At 42.7% G+C, this 22,122-nt stretch overlaps 1 protein-coding gene across 4 annotated transcripts in view; it reads right to left on the minus strand.

Annotated features, from left to right (window-relative positions):
* Positions 1-22,122, minus strand: part of C5H21orf58 (chromosome 5 C21orf58 homolog) — a 328,538-nt gene that overhangs the window by 23,645 nt on the left and 282,771 nt on the right. For all 4 annotated transcript variants that reach the window (XM_033947056.1, XM_033947055.1, XM_033947054.1 and 1 more), the window contains one exon: positions 20,092-20,231. In XM_033947056.1, coding sequence (XP_033802947.1) covers positions 20,092-20,231 — 140 coding nt within the window. The remainder of the gene's footprint in view (positions 1-20,091; positions 20,232-22,122) is intronic.

Consider the following 22,122-nt stretch of genomic DNA (forward strand, 5'->3'; position numbering starts at 1 on the left):
GTCTGTCTTTCTGTGTCTCTCCCTGCCCGTGTCTTTCTTCTTTTCTTTCTATCTGTCTCTCTCCCTGCCTCCTATGCAGTAGCATTTCTCTCCCACCACTACCCTGTGCAGCAGCAACAGCAGGATTCCCTCCCCCTCCATTTTCCTCCCTCACACCACTTCCCTGTGCAGCAGCAGCATTTCCCCTACCCCCCTTTCCCTTCCCGTGGTCTGGCCGGATCCTTTAGTCCCTTACCGCCCCCCCTTCCCTTCCGATTCCAGCAGCATCTGCAGCACTCTACACACTGCTGCTTGTGTAGAGTGCTGCAGACGCTGCTTGAATCGGAAGGTTTCAGGACCCGCAGCCCTTGCCGGACCCGAAGCGAGCTCTGGGTTTTGGGGGTTTTTTTTACGCGGGCCCAGCTAGAGCAGGAGGAGAAGCCTGGAAGGCAGCAATTAAAGTCTGTTCCGGCCCCCGCTGATGTCGCCCTGGCCAGTTCACATCCTTGAGACTGCAAGAGCCGCCGTGTCTGACAGGCTCCGCGCCGCTGCACGCATACGCACTCCTACCTGCGGGTCCCTACAGCTCACGGAAAACGGGAGCACACAAGTGGGAGTGCACATGCGCGCTAAAGGAATTTATTATATTAGATGCTATATCATCAGGCTTAAGCAAATCACAGCAGTTCACAATACACTATAAAATAAGCAGTCACCTAGATCAGTGTTCAACCTTTTGACACCTATGGACCGGTGGAAATAAAATAATTTTGTGGACCGGCACCAGTCTGCGGACCGGCAGTTGAAGAACACTGGGCTAAGTCATGGGCCAAACCCCGCCCATCTCCACCCAATCTCCGCCCCCACTCCCATAATAGTACTAATTGTAACACAAGTTTTTCCATTCATTTTTCATATATACACACACAATATAATTGTATTAACAACACATAATGATTAACCACAAAATTTAACTACACAAAGCACACTGTATGCTTCTCAATATTTATTCCTACCAGAACACAGATAACCCCATGCAAATACGGGACCAAAAACTAAAAGTACTAATATATACAAACAATCCCTAAGATGCAAGACTCTGCAGGCAGTACAACCCCAGAGGAAAAGAAACAAACGCATTTCTTCCTGAACAGGCAGCAAATGTAAATCAATCACTAAATTTCTTCACTGTCAGTTTAATTTCCATCCTATAAGTTCACATAGAATTTTTCTTTTTTCAACCATCTTTATTTTCTCTTCTTTATTAATTTCCAGGTACTTTAGTTAGATTGTGAGCCTTCGGGACAGTAAGGGAATTTTTTTAAGTACCTTCTTACTTCTCATTTATAATCTTAATGTATATTTTCTTCAAACCGCTTAGAACCTAACGGATGTAGCGGTATATAAGAAATAAATTACATTACATTACATTACATAAATTAAAAAATAAAATAATTCCCCCTACCATTATCTCCCTACTTCCATGCTGTGCCTTGCCTTCTGGCCTGCCCCCTGGTGTTATCTTCGGGCCGGCTCCCTCTTCCTCAGTGCTGCAGTGCACAAAGCCATGGGCAGCATCCTGCGCCTCATCTAGAAGCCTTCCCTCTGACGTTGCGACGTCAGAGAGAAGGTTTCCTGTTCAGGCGCAGGATACACATAGGAGCCTTTGCCTACGCTTTGTGCACTGCAGCACTGGGGAAGAGGGAGCCAGCCCGAAGACAATGCTGCATCGATCGTACCATGGACTGGCAGCTGAAGAGCACTGTCTTGGGCCTGATGCATGTACCGGTCCTGTGGACTGACAGAAAATTTCTGTGGACAGGCACTGGTCCATGGACCGGTGGTTGAAGAACACTGATCTAGATCACACAATCACAAATAAAAATCCAGCTGCAGGCAGACTTCAGTAATACTCCCCAGTCCTCCAGATTTTGTGTCATATTCTTCAGACAATTTGTCTTTAGTAAGGTTTTACATTTATTTCTAGACATTTCTGAATGAATAGATATCAGAAGCTTATTCCAAAGTGAAGGCATCAACCAAACAAATTATCCTTTCATGGATAGACTCCCAGAAAAACATGAAGCACTGGGTATCACCAGCCTAAAATCAGCATTTTTCCAGGTATATGAGACAGAATGATACACGATAAGATGAGATGGCTTATAATAAAGTATGCTCTGTGAGCAAGTACTGATAACATGAACTTGATCCTGTATTGTATTGAGAGCCAATGAATATAAACAAATAGAGGTGTCACATGATTACATCTTCATGCCTTGTAGACGTTTTAAACTAGAAGATGAAATCCCAGCATAAATCATGTTGCCTTAATCAATAGTCTATCAGCTTTGTCTTATGAATCTCATAAGGGAATCATCATGTACACTCTCTTTATATGCCTTTTCCCATGCTGAATCACTGAGGGAGCTAATCTTAAAATCCTAATGGAAAAGATCTCATATCCTCCCTGTTGCCTCATCGGTAAGGATCTCATAGCTTTTTTCTTTCAGCAATATCACTAACCAGGAAAATATCACCCATAAACAGATGGAAAACAGGTTCAACCAAAACACAGATGTCAGATGTCAAAAATTGCTGACTAGAAATACCTCTTCTGAGGCTGCAGTGGTGTACCTAGGCAGGCATGGGAACAGCATCTTGCTGCTAGCCAGCGTACCTGCTGGTTGTCTCTTTCTGCTGCATTCCTTCCCCATCTCCTTCCTAATACCCTTCTGGCCCCTCCCCCTCCGCCACTGCGTGTTTATCTCAGATTTCATATAAAAACACAGCGCCTCCCTGACATCAGCCTCGGTGTCTTCTCTCCCCTGCCCTCTCTGATGACTTTGTTTTTCTGCTGGGGCAGGCCGCAGTGCAGAGAAGACGCCAGGGTTGACATCAGGGTGGCACTATGTTTTTACATGAAATTTGAGGTAGACACAGCGGCAGCAGTTGGGGAAGGTGGTGGAAGGAGTAGATATTGGTGAAGGGATGCAGCAAAGAGATGACCAGCAGGCACGCTGGCCGGTAGCAAGGTGCCTCTTCCACCAGAGTGCCCTACAAATAAAGCCCCACCCAAGACATTTCAGAGTTGAGGGAGGAGTAGAAGGTAGAGAGGCAGCATATAGGACTTGGGGGAAGGAGTGGGGGAAGGGAGAGATGGACTCAAATGTTTGTTTATTAATTTTTGATATACCCCTTAGGCATATTACAGATTAAAGCAGTTACCATAAAATACAGGAACTTAAAACTTTCCTATCTGTCCCAAAGGCTCACAATCTAGCTAATGTACCTGAACAAACAATTCTTAATATAAAGAAAAAGAAAAAAGAAGTCATAGCAAAATTCCAAGAATGATGAGGGGAAAGAAATAGTATTAGATCACAATAAAATATAAATAGATTGGGAAGCAGAGTGCAAGGAAAAATTAAAAAAATGCAAAATAAAAGTTCAAATGAGAGAAGGAGGAAGAGATGTGAGGAATGGAGTAAGGGAGGGAGGGAAAGATGTCAGATTTGTGAGAGACAGGGAGAGATGGACTTGGGAAAGGCGGGGGGGGGGGGTAGGAGGAGGAGGATAAGGAGAGGTGGCAGAGGGGAGCAGAAGGAGGACAATGAGATATGGATTTGTGGGAGAAAAAGGGAGAGATGGACGGGGAAAGGCATAGAGGATCAGGGAGAGGGAGAGATGGGGGAAGGGAAAATGGATGTGGAAGGGGCAAAATGTGGAGAGGGAGAGATAGATTTGTTGGAAAGGGCAAGATGAGGAAAGGAAAAGAGATTCGGGGAGGGGGTCAGAATAAGGAGGGAGAGATTGACGACTGATGGATTTGTGGGATAAAAAGGGAGAGATGGACGGGGAAAGGCATAGGGGATCAGGGAGAGGGAGAGATGGGGAAGGGAAAAATGGATGTGGAAGGGGCAAAATGTGGAGAGATAGATTTGGTGGAGAGGGCAAGATGAGGAAAGGGAAAGAGATTCGGGGAGGGTGTCAGAATGAGGAGGGAGAGATGGACGACTCAGGGAGAGCAGAGGAGGGTGAGGAGAAATGCATAGGGAAAGGTGGAGGGGAAATGGACTGGGGGCCAAAAGGGGGAGAGATGTCAGACTTGGGAGGAGGGAGTGGAAGGGTAGAAAGGAGAGATGTTAGACTTGTTGGAGGGAGAGAGAAAGAAAGGAAATAAATGCTGGGTTACAAGGGTAGAGTAAGCGATAAGGAGGGGAGATTTCAGAAGTGGTGAGTCCATGTGAGAGAGTTGTCAAGGAAATGAGTGAGCAAAATGAGTATAGGAGGGTAGAAATGTGGTAATGGGAAGCAAATAAAAGGGGATAGGGTATTAAGAACAATTTAGGAGTTATGTTTTGTTTATAGAGGAGTTTGCTCGCTCTCTTCCTCTCTCTTGCCTTTTTCTGTTCTTAGAGGTTATTCTGGGGGGTTTTCTTTATTGTTTTTCCTTGATGGGGAAGGGTGGGTTTGGGTGGGGTTATTTGGGTTGGTATAGTTATATAATGCATACTGATGGGTTTATAGTATTGGTTGCATATGGTGATGTTATAGTAATGTATTGACTATTTGTTTATCTGTTAATGGAAAATAAAATAAACCTTGGGGGGAAAAAATACTCTGGCTTTGAACATGTATTAATTAGTGCACAGGCAATTGGTAATTTACTTTTGGAATAATTAACCCATTTACTGTCAGCTAAATAACAGCGCACTCTTGGTTTTCTTTAGATCTAAAATAAAGAATCTGATTTGCTCCCTCCTCATATCTAATACCATAAGAATTGCTGCTGCTGGGTCAGACCAGTGGTCCATCGTGCCCAGCAGTCCACTCACGTGGCGGCCCAGCACCCTAACTGAGACTAGCCCTACCTGAGTACATTCCGGTTCACCAGGAACTTGTCTAACTTTGTCTTGAATCCCTAGAGGGTGTTTTCCCCTATGACAGACTCCGGAAGAACGTTCCAGTTTTCTACCACTCTCTGGGTGAAGAAGAACTTCCTTACGTTTGTACGGAATCTATCCCCTTTCAACTTTAGAGGGTGCCCTCTCGTTCTCCCTACCTTGGAGAGGGTGAACAACCTGTCCTTATCTACTAAGTCTATCCCCTTCAGTACCTTGAATGTTTCGATCATGTCCCCTCTCAATCTCCTCTGTTCGAGGGAGAAGAGGCCTGGTTTCTCTAAACTTTTGCTGTAGGCAGCTCCTCCAATCCCTTCAATAAATACAATCTTCTCTTTACCTTTGCATTTCCATAGAAGTAAAAGAAAAATAAAATATGCAACAGTTTTAAACAGAATATACAAAATGGAATGAGCAGACTAGATGGGCCATTTGGCCTTTATCTGCCATCATGTTTCTATGTAACATCTTAGATCCTCTCAGACAGCCAACTTCTTCCATTACTATAAATGAAGATTTGACTTCTGCTGCCTTTTAAAAAAATAGAATTCAAATATTTTTCCTCACTAGACTCAATTAATAACTTTATAGCAAAAGGGTTTTGTTCTACATCTGGAGAAAAAATAGAATTTTGTCTCATGTTCAACTTGACACCACTCTGTGGCATAAAGCTCCAAGAAACATAGATGCTCACTTTCAAAGCAGTTAGGCACACAAAGTACCATATATTTCTATGGTACTTTATGTATCTAAGTGCTTTGAAAATGAGTTCCATAGTCCATCAAGTATCTGGTTCATAAGTAAACAAAGTCAGACTATCTAGGAAACAAGAAGGGAAAACAGGCAGAGCAGGACTTATGATATTCTTTCTAGCTCCTCTGTGTATGTGTGTGTGTGTTTGCTGTTGGAAAATTTTTGAAAGGGCAATTGTGGAGCTAGGTATTTGTGTGGTGGAAGGTTTGGGGAATGGATGTTATTAGGGAAGTATTTTTTGGATATGGGACATTTATCAGGGTGGTTGAGTAGTTGTAAGGGGGAGATTTTGGGAGGATGGAACAATTTGCAGAGTTCCAAGGCAGTTTATAGGGTGGTAGTACAGAGGGGTTGATGGGGCAGTAGCAAGGTTTTTTTGGTGGGGTGGAAGCAGTTTGCAAGGTAATAGGGCAGTTGCATGGGGTTAGTAAGGTTATGGGTATAGAGCAGTTTTTGGAGTGGCCAGACAACTGCAGGAAAGATTTTTTTGGTTATAGTCAATTTCAGTTGGGGGTGGGGGTGGGGGTGGTGGCATTTCCGAGCTACAGACAAGATGGACGCCTGATTCTTGCTCTCCTCAACCATCAACACTATTTTCTCCTGCCAGACTTTCATTTCTTCTTCTAACTACCGTATATACTCGAATATAAACCGAGATTTCTGGGCCACAAAATTGGCCCAATAATGGGGGTCCCGGTTTATATTCGGGTCATCCCCCAGTGACCAGCCGAAACACTCCTGGACTTCCTTCAGGCCTGCCTTAGGCCGGGACAAGAGGGATCCCTCACGTCTGCTGCCCCGGCCGACACTAATAATTACCACCCTCCCTCCTTCTCTCCCTGGTGGTCCAGTGTGTATCCCATGCTGAAATCCTCCTGAACATTGTAAATGTAGTAGCCAGAGGCACACCCAGGCTTTTTGTGCTGCCAGCCGGCCCTGCACTGCTCCTTGATAGGCTGCCGCAAGTTCTCGCGGGATTCGTGGTTCTCACGGCAGCCTATCAAGGAGCGGTGCAGGACTAGCCGGTAGCACAAAAAGTTTGCTCCTGCATGCCGGCTTGGGTGCGCCGCTGGCTACTACCTTTATAAAGGAGGATTTCAGCGCAGGACACACACTGGGCCACCAGGGAACAGGTATGCGAGGGAGGGTGGTAATTTATAATAATAATAATAATAATAATAACTTTATTTTTGTATGCCGCAGTACCACAACAGTTCAGAGCGGTTTACAGAAGAAGAGACTGTACACAGACAGCGATGTTACATACAAGACATTCAGATTAGCTTAGCAAGTCGGGATTAGTCAGGTATATCCAGAGGCATATCAGAGATACAAGGCAGGGAGGGAGTCAGAGAAATTTATCAAAGAGATAGGTTTTAATTGATTTCCTGAAAGTTTGGTAGGAGGGTGAATTTGAAATGAGGGTGGTTAGACATTTATTCCATTTGCCTGCTTGGAATGACAGATCTATCAAGGAATCTCATGTAGATACAGCCCTTTAAGGACGGGAAGGCAAAAAGGTAGGCATTACATGTGCGGGTGGGGCCTGAAAATTCAAAATGTTCCGACAGATAGATTGGGGAAGAGCCTGTTAAGGTTTTGAAGCAGAGGCAAGCAAATTTGAAGATGATCCTTGCCTCCATCGGCAGCCAGTGCAGTTTTCTGTAATAAGGGCTTACATGATCTGTTTTTTTGAGATCGTAGATGAGGCGAACGGCAGCATTCCGTACGATTCTCAAGCGTTTGATGGTTTTCTTAAAGGATCCCAGGTATATAATGTTGCAGTAATCTAAGATGCTTAAGATTAGTGATTGGACCAGCAGTCGAAAGGAGAGAAAGTCGAAATAGTGTTTGATGGTATGAAGTTTCCAGAGGGTACAAAAGCATTTTTTAACCTGAGTATTAGTATGGACTTCGAAAGTCGGGCATCGGTCCAGGATGACTCCAAGGATTTTGATAGTAGGGTTAATTGGGTAGTTTAACCCTTTTAATTTCAAAGAGGTATTTATTTATTTATTTGATTTTTTAGCCCATCCTCCCAAAAGAGCCCAGAATGGGTTACAATGAATATATTGGTGCATTAAAATTATAAGTAAGATAGGTACTTAGAAATTCCCTTACTGTCCCGAAGGCTCACAATCTAACTAAAGTACCAGGAAAAATGACAATTAGAAGAGTAATAAAGAAAGAAAATAGAGATAGAGGAGAAAAATAAGAAAATAAACATACTAATAAGATAACAATGATCTAAAGGAATTTGAAAGATTAAAAAGAGGGGAGATAAGAATAGATGCAGAGGGAGAACCGTTGAAGCAATAGAATTCTGGGGAAATTTAAATGAAATTTGAATGATAAAATAAAACAAAATAAGTGGTAAAACAATAAGTGAGATTAAAAAATATATCATAAACTAAAAAGAAGTGAAAATAAAATCAAAACAATCAAAACTGAAGTCCAGCTTGAATGGGCCCCCGAGCCAACCGTTGGTCTGATGGCCAGACTGCAGCCCTCCTCCGTCGGCTCTCCCCTGCTGGAATGGGGGAGGAGCGAAGACAGTGTCGGGTGCCCCGCTGGAACGGGCCCCTGAGCCGATCGTTGGTCCGATGGCCGGACTGCAGCCTTCCTCCGTCGGCTCTCCCCTGCTGGAATGGGGGAGAAGCGAAGACAGTGTCGGGTGCCCCGCTGGAACGGGCCCCCGAGCCGACCGTTGGTCCGATGGCTGGACTGCAGCCCTCCTCCGTCGGCTCTCCCCTGCTGAAATGGTGTTAGATGGTGTTACAGGGTTTGGTTTTGGTCTTTTACTTTTCCCATCTGTAGCAAATACAGTATCCAATGTAAGTTGTTTTCTTGAAGCCATCTGAAATCACTTTAGTTAAACTGAAGGGATTAAATAGTTATAAAATCTTTAGTGAGAATGTCCAGGGAAAGGAGCTCTGCACTCAAACTGCCATCCTCCTCACCTCCAAGTTCCGGAATCTTTTTGTTAACTTGTAGGTAGGACATGCCAAGAAAATCTTGGTTTTTTTCTGGGTTCAGTTTTAATTTGAATAGTGTGGTCCATTTTTCTATCTTGGTGAGGTCGGATGAGGTGAATTGTTCCGTCTCTTGTGTCAGAGAGGTTATGGGAATAATAATTGTGATGTCATCTGCGTATATATATGATTTCAGTTTTAAGTCAGATAACATATGTCCCAATGAAGCCATGTAGATGTTGAATAGAGAGGGGGATAGAGAGGAGCCCTGTTGAACTCCACAGGGATTGCACCAGGATTGGGAGAAGGTTCCGTTACAGTGAACCTGGTAAGTGCGGTTTTTTAAGAAGCCTGTGAACCAGTTTAATACCTGTCCAGTGATGCCAATGGAGTCGAGGCATCTGAGCAAAATGTCATGGTCAACCAGGTCAAAGACACTGCTCAAGTCGAACTGAAGTACCAGGGCGTTTTCTCCCAGTGAAAACAAATGGAGGAGGTAATTAGTCAGTGAAGCTAAGACAGTTTCTGTGCTATGATTTGTACGAAAACCAGAGATTGGTTCCTTGGAGTTTTTAATAATAGGAGATACAAGGATATGGCCAAGTTCCACCAGAAAGTGGCCAGTGGACAAGCATAGTGAAACCCAGTTGAAAAGTTTAGCTTTAAATGGGGAGGGGGCAGATTTTATGATAGAGGGTGGGCAGTTGTCTAGTAGGCAATTGGATTTTGCATATTTAGAGTAGAGCTTGAGAAATAGGTTCCAGTCTGGGTTTTCGAAATGATTCCAGGTTATGTCTGCTATTGAACCTTCCTTTCCTATGGCAGGTTACATTACATTACATTAGTGATTTCTATTCTGCCTGTGCCTTGCGGTTCTAAGCGGATTACAAATTAGAAGATATCTGAACATTTCCAGGAGAATTACAAAACAAAGAAGCAAGTATATTACAGGTTACATTTCCTGGAGAATTACATAACAAAGAAGCAAGTTGGTTGATTATTGGTTCTATGCTGGAAACTACGAGAGATGATTTCAGATTATGAATTTTGCTGGCAAAGTAGTCGGCTAGGGTTGCAGCAGAGGGTGGGAGGTCTAAGTTGGAACGTTTATGTAAATCAATATCGAACAGAGAATTGACTATTCTGTAAAGTTCTTTGTAATTCATTGAAGGGGAATTAATTATTTGGGAATAATTTGAACCAGCTAGAGAAGTGGGCAGTAAAGTGGCAGATGAAGTTTAACACAGACAAATATAAAGTGATGCACCTGGGCACAAAGAACAGGAAATATGAATATAAAATGTTAGGTGTGACGTTGGGCAAGAGCAAACAAGAAAGAGACCTGGGGGTACTGATAGACAGGACCCTGAAGCCGTCAGCACAATGTGCAGCGGCGGCAAAGAAAGCCAACAGGATGTTGGGCATGATAAAGAAGGGTATCTCGAGTAGATCGGCGGATGTCATAATGCCGCTTTACAGAGCAATGGTCAGACCACACCTGGAGTACTGTGTCCAACACTGGTCTCCTCACCTAAAGAAGGATATAACCCTTCTGGAGAGGGTGCAGAGGTGAGCCACAAAGCTATTAAAAGGTATGGGAAATTTGAGCTACAAAGAACGCCTTGGAAAACTAAGCTTGTTCACCCTTGAGAAGAGAAGACTGCGAGGGGATATGATAGACACTTTCAAAATACTAAAAGGACTCGACAAAATAGAGCAAGAAGCATCGTTATTCACATTGTCAAATGAGACTCGGACAAGAGGGCACGGGCTGGAATTGAGGGGCGACAGGCCCAGAACGAATGTCAGGAAGTTCTGTTTAACACAGCGAGTGGTGGACGTTTGGAATGCTGTCCCGGAGGAGGTTGTGATGGAAACCTCCATTATGGGATTCAAGTGCAAGTTGGATGCACACCTCCTTGCAAATCACATTGAGGGATACGACTAAATATGGTCATCATAAGGGAACACCTAGGTCTCCATCAAGAAACACCTAGATTGGCCTCCGCATGTGCGGGTCACCGGACGGGATGGACCAAAGGTCTGATTCGGTGAGGGCATTTCTTATGTTCTTATGTCTTCTCTTTATGATTGGTCCTTGGTTTCCTATCGGGTTGTTTTTTGTTTTTGTTTTCAAATTCTTTATTCATTTTTCCATCTTACATCAAGAACACAATATTACATCATTTAAACCTTGTAAACATCACTTGTATTTCTTCTAACATCATCTTAAAAACATAAATTTATACCCTCCCCACCCACCCTTTCCACAAATATTTTAATCAAAAATCTATATATATATAAAATCGGAGGTATGTATTTGTGTATGTATGTGTGTGTGTATGTGCCGCGATCACGCAAAAACGGCTTGACCGATTTGAACGAAACTTGGTATGCAGATCCCTCACTACCTGGGGTGATATGTTCTGGGGGTCTCGCGGCCCACCTGCACACGTGGGCGGAGCTACAAACAGAACATCAGATTTCATCCATTCATGTCAATGGAAAAAATGTAAAAATCTGCCATTCCCACAGTAATTCAAAAACGGCTTGACCGATTTGAACGAACCTTGGTATGCAGATCCCTCACTACCTGGGGTGATATGTTCTGGGGGTCTCGCAGCCCACCTGCACACGTGGGCGAAGCTACAAACAGAAAATCAGATTTCACCCATTCATGTCAATGGAAAAAATGTAAAACGCTGCCATTCTCACAGTAATTCCAACTACCTGGGGTGATATGTTCTGGGGGTCTCTCGGCCCACCTGCACACGTGGGCGGAGCTACAAACAGAACATCAGATTTCACCCATTCATGTCAATGGAAAAAAAGTAAAACGCTGCCATTCTCACAGTACTTCAAAAACGGCTTGACCGATTTGAACGAAACTTGGTATGCAGATCCCTCACTACCTGGGGTGATATGTTCTGGGGGTCTCGCGGGCCACCTGCACATGTGGGCGGAGCTACAAACAGAAAATCTGATTTCACCCATTCATGTCAATGGAAAAAATGTAAAAAGCTGCCATTCTCACAGTAATTCCAACTACCTGGGGTGATATGTTCTGGGGGTCTCTCGGCCCACTTGCACACGTGGGCGGAGCTACAAACAGAACATCAGATTTCACCCATTCATGTCAATGGAAAAAAAGTAAAAAGCTGCCATTCTCACAGTACTTCAAAAACGGCTTGACTGATTTGATCGAAACTTGGTATGCAGATCCCTCACTACCTGGGGTGATATGTTCTGGGGGTCTCGCGGCCCACCTGCACACATGGGCGGAGCTACAAACAGAAAATCTGATTTCACCCATTCATGTCAATGGAAAAAATGTACACAGCTGCCATTCTCACAGTAAATAAAAATAGAGCAAGAAGCATCGTTATTCACGTTGTCAAATGAGACTCGGACAAGAGGGCACGGGCTGGAATTGAGGGGCGACAGGCCCAGAACGAATGTCAGGAAGTTCTGTTTAACACAGCGAGTGGTGGACGTTTGGAATGCTGTCCCGGAGGAGGTTGTGATGGAAACCTCCATTATGGGATTCAAGTGCAAGTTGGATGCACACCTCCTTGCAAATCACATTGAGGGATACGACTAAATATGGTCATCATAAGGGAACACCTAGGTCTCCATCAAGAAACACCTAGATTGGCCTCCGCATGTGCGGGTCACCGGACGGGATGGACCAAAGGTCTGATTCGGTGAGGGCATTTCTTATGTTCTTATGTCTTCTCTTTATGATTGGTCCTTGGTTTCCTATCGGGTTGTTTTTTGTTTTTGTTTTCAAATTCTTTATTCATTTTTCCATCTTACATCAAGAACACAATATTACATCATTTAAACCTTGTAAACATCACTTGTATTTCTTCTAACATCATCTTAAAAACATAAATTTATACCCTCCCCACCCACCCTTTCCACAAATATTTTAATCAAAAATCTATATATATATAAAATCGGAGGTATGTATTTGTGTATGTATGTGTGTGTGTATGTGCCGCGATCACGCAAAAACGGCTTGACCGATTTGAACGAAACTTGGTATGCAGATCCCTCACTACCTGGGGTGATATGTTCTGGGGGTCTCGCGGCCCACCTGCACACGTGGGCGGAGCTACAAACAGAACATCAGATTTCATCCATTCATGTCAATGGAAAAAATGTAAAAATCTGCCATTCCCACAGTAATTCAAAAACGGCTTGACCGATTTGAACGAACCTTGGTATGCAGATCCCTCACTACCTGGGGTGATATGTTCTGGGGGTCTCGCAGCCCACCTGCACACGTGGGCGAAGCTACAAACAGAAAATCAGATTTCACCCATTCATGTCAATGGAAAAAATGTAAAACGCTGCCATTCTCACAGTAATTCCAACTACCTGGGGTGATATGTTCTGGGGGTCTCTTGGCCCACCTGCACACGTGGGCGGAGCTACAAACAGAACATCAGATTTCACCCATTCATGTCAATGGAAAAAAAGTAAAACGCTGCCATTCTCACAGTACTTCAAAAACGGCTTGACCGATTTGAACGAAACTTGGTATGCAGATCCCTCACTACCTGGGGTGATATGTTCTGGGGGTCTCGCGGGCCACCTGCACATGTGGGCGGAGCTACAAACAGAAAATCTGATTTCACCCATTCATGTCAATGGAAAAAATGTAAAAAGCTGCCATTCTCACAGTAATTCCAACTACCTGGGGTGATATGTTCTGGGGGTCTCTCGGCCCACTTGCACACGTGGGCGGAGCTACAAACAGAACATCAGATTTCACCCATTCATGTCAATGGAAAAAAAGTAAAAAGCTGCCATTCTCACAGTACTTCAAAAACGGCTTGACTGATTTGATCGAAACTTGGTATGCAGATCCCTCACTACCTGGGGTGATATGTTCTGGGGGTCTCGCGGCCCACCTGCACACATGGGCGGAGCTACAAACAGAAAATCTGATTTCACCCATTCATGTCAATGGAAAAAATGTACACAGCTGCCATTCTCACAGTAAATAAAAAACGGCTTGACCGATTTGAATGAAACTTGGTATGCAGATCCCTCACTACCTGGGGTGATATGTTCTGGGGGTCTCTTCACCCAAGAATTTATATGTTCTTGCTCCTGGAGGTGAAACTAAAAATGTTGTTTATAATCAAGTTTTGTGTTTGTTGTATTGTATTCATTTTGTCAAATATTTCACATTATAATTTGAATATTGTACTTTTTTTAAAGCTGTAAAAATATAATTTCATTCACCACTATAAAGTATCTTTATTTGAATCCATTTACAGTGTTATTGCTATAATTAAATACCCGTGCAACGCCGGGGCATCAGCTAGTATCATATAAATATTATATTCTTATCTATTGATCAAACCTTTAATATAACTTTATACCCTCCCCCCTATGTATAAGTTACATTTGGGTTGTTTTTTGATCCAGCTTAATTCAAAATTACAAAGAAGGTGGTCCGACCAAGGGGTGTTAGCCTAGGTTTCACCTATGAGACTTACACTGGGGGTAGTAGGGGCATTGGAAAGAAAAGTAATCAAATCAAGGTGGTGACCTTTCCTTTGGGCTGTAGTCGGGGGAGGCTTGGAAAAACCTAGTGATGTGAGGAAGGAGAGTAGATCAGCTACATTAGAATTCTCTTCCTGCTTGAGGTGTAAATTAACATCACTGGCTAAAAGGTTATGGGTGCCGGCTGCCGAGTTTGTAAGGAGGAATTCAAAGAAGTCTTCTTTTGCTAGATTCCATTTGTTAGGGGACATATAAAATATTGTAATGATCAAGTTATCTTTGTAGTCCATTTTGGATATTTTGCAAGTGAGAATTTCCAGGTCGTTGGTTAGTTTAGAATCTAGGACTTGAAACTGGTTCCTCCAAAGTTTGGGTTTCGAAATCAACTTTCCCAAATCCCAGCTGTATCCCTCTCAAACTCAACAGTTAATCAGAGCTGTCTTGAACACTATACAACTCAGAGCATTCTTTTCTTGTCAATGTCAGGATGCTCTTTTTCAGTTTTGTCACAAAGTATCTTCCCTCTCTTCAATTTTAGCAAGACAAATGATGGTTCTTCTAGGTCACATGGCTTCTACCGTTCACGTGACTCCTTTTGCCAGACTTCACCTCAAAATCCCCCAGTTGACCCTGGCATCTCAGTGGACTCAGGCTTTCAACCCACTCTCTCAACACATCAAAGTGACTCCTTTGTTGAGACAGTCTCTCCACTGGTGGATGCTCTCTTCCAATCTCTCCAGAGGTTTACTGTTTCAAACACCCCCTCATCAGAAGGCCCTCACGACAGATTCTTCGACCTACGCTTGGGGGGCTCAGCTCGATGGTCTCCGTACTCAAGGCCATTGGTCCAGCATGGATCATCAGTGTCATAACAATCTGTTGGAACTCAGAGCGATCTTCAATGCTCTCAAAGCTTTTCAGCATCTTCTTCACGACCAGGTAGTCCTCATTCGGACAGACAATCAAGTAGCCGTGTACTATGTCAACAAGCAGGGAGGAACAGGATCTCTCCCTCTTTGCTAGGAAGCCTTGAAGGTTTGGAATTGGGCAAGCTTTCACAACACCTTCCTGAAAGCTGTCTACATTCAAGGAGAGAAAAACTGTCTGGCGGACAGATTAAGTCATCTTCTATAACCTCACGAATGGCCACTCAATTCCTCACCTCTTAATCACATTTTTTCTCAATGGGGAACTCCTCAGATAGATCTCTTTGCGTCTCTCCACAACAACAAACTGCCTCAGTTCTGCTCCAGGATATACTCCCCTCACCAACTGGAGGCAGATGCTTTTCTCCTGGAATGGATGAATCAATTTCTCTACACGTTCCCTCCATTCTCTCTCATTCTCAATACACTTGTCAAACTCAAACAGGAACATGCTACCATGATTCTGATAGCTCCTCGGTGGCCCAGGCAACCTTGGTTCTCCCTTCTACTTTAACTCAGCAGCAGGGAGCCACTACTTCTACAAGATTTCCCTCTCTGCTTACACAAAGTCAGGGGTCTCTACTTCAGCCCAACCTGCAGTCTCTACACCTGACAGCTTAGTACCTCTCAACCTAACTGCTACTCTACAGTTGTCTCAGTCTGTACAGGACATTTTAGAGGCTTCTAGGAAGCCTACCACTAGACCAGTGGTCTCAAACTCAAACCCTTTGCAGGACCACATTTTGGATTTGTAGGTACTTGGAGGGCCTCAGAAAAAAATAGTTAATATCTTATTAAAGAAATGACAATTTTGCATGAGGTAAAACTCTTTATAGTTTATAAATCTTTCCTTTTGGCTAAGTCTTAATAATAATATTGTGATTTATAGCTAAAGAGACATATGATCAAGACACTGTTTTATTTTACTTTTGTGATTATGATAAACATACCAAGGGCCTCAAAATAGTACCTGGCGGGCCGCAAGTTTGAGACCTCTGCACTAGACAATGCTACAATCAGAAATTGACTAGATTTTCTGCTTGGTGCACCATTCATCACAAGGAGCCTCAATCTACCATCTTGTCTTAAGTTTTGGATTACCTGTTCCATTTGTCTCAATCAGGCCTCAAATCCACATCCATTCGAGTCCATCTCAGTGCAATTGCTGCTTTTTATCAGCCTATCGAAGGGAAACCCCTTTCTGCTCATCCTGTGGTTTCCAGATTTATGAAAGGTCTTTTCAGTGTCAAACCACCTCTCAAACCTCCTCCAGTGGTTTGGGATCTCATGTTGTTCTTGCTCAATTGATGAAGCCTCCTTCCAATGGCTTTGGCTCATCTTATATATCTCACTTGGAAAGTGATTTTTCTTATTGCTCTCACGTCTGCTCGCAGGGTCAGCAACCTACAAGCTTTAGTTGCAGACCCACCTTTCACAGTATTCCATCATGACAAGGTGGTCCTCCATACTCATCCTAAATTTTTACCTAAAGTGGTATCAGAATTTCATCTCAGTCAATCCATTTTACTTCCAGTGTTTTTTCCAAAGCCTCATTCTCATCCTGGAGAAACAGATTTTCATACTCTGGACTGTAAGCGTACTTTGGCTTTCTACTTGCAAAGAACTAAGCCACACAGATCTGTACCTCAACTTTTTGTCTCCTTTGATCCAAACAAGTTGGGCCATCTGATTTCCAAGCGCACCATCTCCAACTGGTTAGCTGCTTGCATCTCTTACTGCTTTGCTCAGGCTGGATCACATCTACAGAGTCGAGTCACAGCCCATAAAGTCAGAGCCATGGCAGCATCAGTAGCTTTCCTTAAATCTACTCCTATTGAGGAAATCTGTAAAGCTGCCACTTGGTCCTCAGTTCATACCTTCACCTCTCATTATTGTCTGGATGCTTTTTCCAGACGGGATGGCCATTTCAGCCAGGAAGTATTACAAAATTTATTCTCCTGAATTGCCAACACTCCCACCATCCCCTTCTGGTTAGCTTGGAGATCACCCACATGTTGAGAATAGGCTGCCTGCTTGTTCTGGGATAAAGCAGTTACTTACCGAAACAGGTGTTATCCAGGGACAGCAGGCAGCTATTATCACAACCCACCCACCACCTCTGGTTGGCTTCTCTGAACTGAGGAGACGCGCGACCTACGTCGGGCAGGAAGGCACTCACGCATGTGCGGTGAAGTGGCACTTTAGGGGGCGATATGGAATGGATAATGAACAATATGTGTTTGTGGAGTATTTTGTGGAGTTTTTCTACAAAAATGCCTGCTTTTCGTATGGTTCTGGGTAATTCTAGTTAGATACAAGCATATGTGTTAGTTAAGGCCACGCCCAATAGAAGCGTACAAAAAGTTGGTGAATAAAAATCTGAATATGGATGTAGCCAAGGCCAGAAAAACACACTATAGTTTAATATTAAGGAAAAGCATAATAATATTCTCTTTATGTATTTTGCTATTAAGCCAGATCATAGAGGAAAATTAGGTAATGCGTAATATACATGCATAGAGATATTGAGAACTCCATCTTGGTTCTCTGCTGTTCTTTGTCCTCTCTGGTTCTTTGTTCAGCTTCCTGCCTTAAACCTCGTGGTTCTAATTCATACCAGATGTGCTTGGGCTGGATAGCTTGATTTTACATTCTAATGCTGGACATTTAAGAAAAGCTTTCTCGCATTAAATATGAATGAAATATATGGTGTGGATCTGTGGATGAAAGGGGCCCCGAACGAATGAATGAATGAAGGAATGATGTATGAATGATGTGTGAAGGTATACTAAACATGAGAGTGGGTTTTGAAAAACATATTTTATATATTTGCAACCTCAAGAAACGTAAAGGGAGCCTAAGAGGCAACATCTGGGAATGATTAGAATCAGAGACGCTGTGTCAGTTTCCAGCATAGGAAGAGAGGGCAGTTGTAGCCCACACTTAGGAATGCCAGTTGTTCAGAGCAAGGGGGAACAGCCCCTCCTTTCTCGGATGCTGATAGAGACAAGAACTTCTCAGCACTTTTTAACAAATGCAGGTTCTCTTGAAATATCTTTTTGAGAAGGACAAAAAGAATATTGGATATGTAATAATGGGTTTATGTATATTCAGAAATGAATGTATACAAAAATATGACTTTAAAAACTTTATTTCGAGTGTGAAAAATATGTAAAGGGATTTCCTTTGTCCAAATCTAAGGACAGCCTCTGTTAATGGATTGGCTGACAAGTAATGATGTCATGCAGGACAAAAGGTATATATTGGGGAGCAACGAATTATCGAGTTGAGATCTTTAACAGAAGGCCAGCATTTAGCAACTATAAAGACCTCCCGATGATGCAAAATTAACCCTTTTGAGGTCCATTATGACAATTAATAGACGAAATAACTATTTTAATAAAATTTGCGTCATGTGTTATTTTTAATGTACTTTTTACACACCTAGAGCGAAAGCTAGCCGCTTATGGCTGCTTAGTAAGCTTGTGCCGCCATGTTCAATTGGTGCCCAATGTGGGGCCGGCGAACTTTTACGCTTTTGGTGTTTTGAAACTTTCGGGGGCCACATCATTTCTCTTGGAAGTGGAACAAAAGGGATCTGTTATCACAAGAACAGATTTTGGGGGATCCTAAAGCCTCTATTCTCACTAACAATCTCTCAGATCCTGTCACTTTACAGAAGGGCGCAAGTGAACCGCTACTCCTGGCCATCATCTCACGTAAGAACATATTAGGCATTTCATTTAATCATAATGATTATATTTGGATAAAATTCTAGAGACGACTATTTTCAAATCAATGCAAATATCTATTTGGATCAAAATTGATAATTCTCCAGTTTGCTGGCTTAAATTGGCTCAATTAGGTATATGGTATATTGGAGATATATGCACTTCAGCTTTTCAATTATTATTTTTTGCAATCTAAGTATGGTCTCCCGTTCTCATCTTTCTACCAGTGGCTTCAGCTTTCCAGAGTGATTAAAAAATTTAATATACTGACTAATACTAAAGATATCTCCTCTCTGCTACCTCTTTGTTCTCTGCTCTCAACTAGAGGCCATATAGCATTGACTATTTACAAATTATTTATTGACTCTCAGTTCAATAATTACACCTCTATACAGAGCTCTTGGAAATTAGATTTGAACTGAACAAAACTGGCATAAATTTTGGTCTAAGACTCTCAGAGTAATTTCCTCAGCCAATTCAATGTAATCTATGTATTTCTTGCATCATAAAACAAACTGGATGCCTCAAACACTCCATTTGGCTGGTCTCTCACCTTCCAATAAATGTTGGAACTGTAACTCACTTCCAGGAACCCTTCTACACATGCTCTTTGAATGTTCTCATTTGCAATCTTTCTGGACAGAAGACTGGTCTATAATAAAGATCATCTTTGGCATACAAATAGATCTCTGCTCAATTGATCATGCTAAAATCTGAGGCCACCTACTATTACAATTTCTGAAACACAACATGCATTATTTAATACTCTTATCCTTATTGCCTTAAGATTAATACTATCCAATTGAAAATCTTTTGATTGACTCAATGTCCACTTTTGGTGGCAATCAGTCTTACTACAGCATAGCATGTACATCGAAATAACTAAGAAATGGACATTAATTGAGAACTACTTGAATCACCCACATAGTTAGGATTCTACTTAAATATAGAAAATGTTCCACTTTATTCAATTTTGATATACATCTTTCTTCTTTCTGGCCTCAGATACACACTCCTCTCTTGATAGTTTTTATTTACTTCCTTAGTTTCTTCTCTCTTTATTATTTCTGCCCCGTTATTATTTTTTTCCTCTTTCATACATACGTTATATTATGTTTGTATGGATGGTAATGTTATGATTGATATTCTTTGTTATATGTTGTACTCATCCATCCTATAATATATGAAGTTTTTGGATAAATTTTTATTTGTGCCACTGATATTAAATTTGAATAAAATTTCATGGAAAAAAAGGATCAATTTGAGTGGGAAAAACACTTGATAAATCAAGCCTTTGGTCTCTTACCTGCTGAGCATGCTGAAAGGCATGTATGTTGGCATTGCTTGAGTGAGAGAAAGCCATTGGTGGTAGGGCTTTCAGCATCATGTTCTGCATAATTATCTGGTGCATCTGAGCATTCTGCATCAGCATCATCTCCACCATATCTGAGACAAGATCAAGCAGATTATTTTCCATTAACTACATTTATATTGTCATCCCCTATAATAAAACACTAAGTGCGCATGCGCACATAGGGTTTTGTGATCCCTGCAGCGTGCTATGTCCTTCCGTGGCCATATTCTATTTACAGCACACGGCGGCTTGAGGCGCATACAGCAGTTTGACGCGGCTGTTGGCGCGTGCAGGCCGCGGCGACTTGAGGTGGCTGTTGGCGCTTGCAGGCCGTGGCGGCTGTTGGCGCATGCAGGCAGTTGAGCTACAGCAGGGTGGCGATTTGAAGAGGAACGGCTGGAGGGTGTCGTGCGGGTCTCAAGCAGGCAGTTGAGCTACGACGGTGATGGTTTGAACAGGAAAGGCTGGAGGGTGTTGTGCAGGTGCTGAGAGGTGGACAGGAGAGCAGACGCGAACAGAACGGAAGCCGGATGCTGGACATGGGGAGCAGATAAAAGGTGCTGCTGGACAGGGGGAGCAGGGAAGAGGTGCTGCTAGACATGGGGGGAGGTAAAAGGAAGGGAGAAGACCTACTGCTGCACAGGGGGAGCAGGGAAGAGGTGCTGATGGACAGGGGGGAGGTAAAACGAAGGGAGAAGGGCTGCTGCTGGACAGGGGGATCAGGGAAGAGGTGCTGCTGGATAAGGGGAGGTAAAAGGAAGGGAGAATAATAATAACAGTTTACATACCACAGGACCGTTAAGTTCTATGCGGTTTACAAAGATTTAAACATGCTACAAATTGAGTAGAATTAACTAAGTTAAAAGCTAGTGATTAACAGCTCAAGAGATCAGTTATTGTGGAGTAAGATTGTCCAGGTCAGTTACCTAAATACTTCAGGAACAGATATGTCTTTAGGTGCTTCCTAAATTCCCCATAAGTAGTAGGCATAAGCAATTGTTCCAGATCTTTACCCCAAGAGGTGCTGCTAGACGGGGGGGAGGTAAAAGGAAGGGAGGAGGCCTACTGCTGGACAGGGGGATCAGGGAAGAGGTGCTGCTGGATAGGGGGAGGTAAAAGGAAGGGAGAATAATAATAACAGTTTATATACCACAGGACCGTTAAGTTCTATGCGGTTTACAAAGATTTAAACATGCTACAAATTGAGTAGAATTAACTAAGTTAAAAGCTAGTGATTAACAGCTCAAGAGATCAGTTATTGTGGAGTAAGATTGTCCAGGTCAGTTACCTAAATACTTCCGGAACAGATATGTCTTTAGGTGCTTCCTAAATTCCCCATAAGTAGTAGGCATAAGCAATTGTTCCAGATCTTTACCCCATAGTGCTGCCTGATACAAGAAAAGTTGTTGATGATGTCTTTTAAATTTACATCCTTTAACCGGTGGAGAAAGAAAATTCAAGTGTGAGCTTCTCTTATGTCTGTTGGTTGAGAGAGATAAAAGTTCCGTTATATATTTAGGGCTTAAACCGAATAGTACCTTAAAACAAAAACATCCGAATTTAAACTTCATCAGTGCCTCCATCGGAAGCCAATGCAGAAGTCGGTAGGAAGGTGTTCACATGATCTAACTTCTTCAACCCAAAAATTAGCTTGACCACCGATTTTGCACTAGTTGTAATCGCCGCATATTCTTCTGGGAAATTGCCAAATAGGCAATATTACAGTAATCAAGTTGACTCAGTATAAGGGATTGTACCAGAATTCTAAATGATGAAACATCAAAATATGCTCTCTAACTAAGGAGTCCACCTGGTCTTTCATTGTTAGGCTCTGGTCCAATGTAACACCCAATACCTTCATAGTAGATTGAATAGGATAACTACGTTTATTGATACACAATGATGTTTTTGTGTCGAGCGGGTGTGGCGAAGCTACAAAAAATTTTGTTTTTTTCTGAGAAGGCCTACTGCTGGACAGAGGGA

Source organism: Geotrypetes seraphini, chromosome 5 (genome assembly GCF_902459505.1).
Source record: "Geotrypetes seraphini chromosome 5, aGeoSer1.1, whole genome shotgun sequence".
NCBI lineage: Eukaryota > Metazoa > Chordata > Amphibia > Gymnophiona > Dermophiidae > Geotrypetes > Geotrypetes seraphini.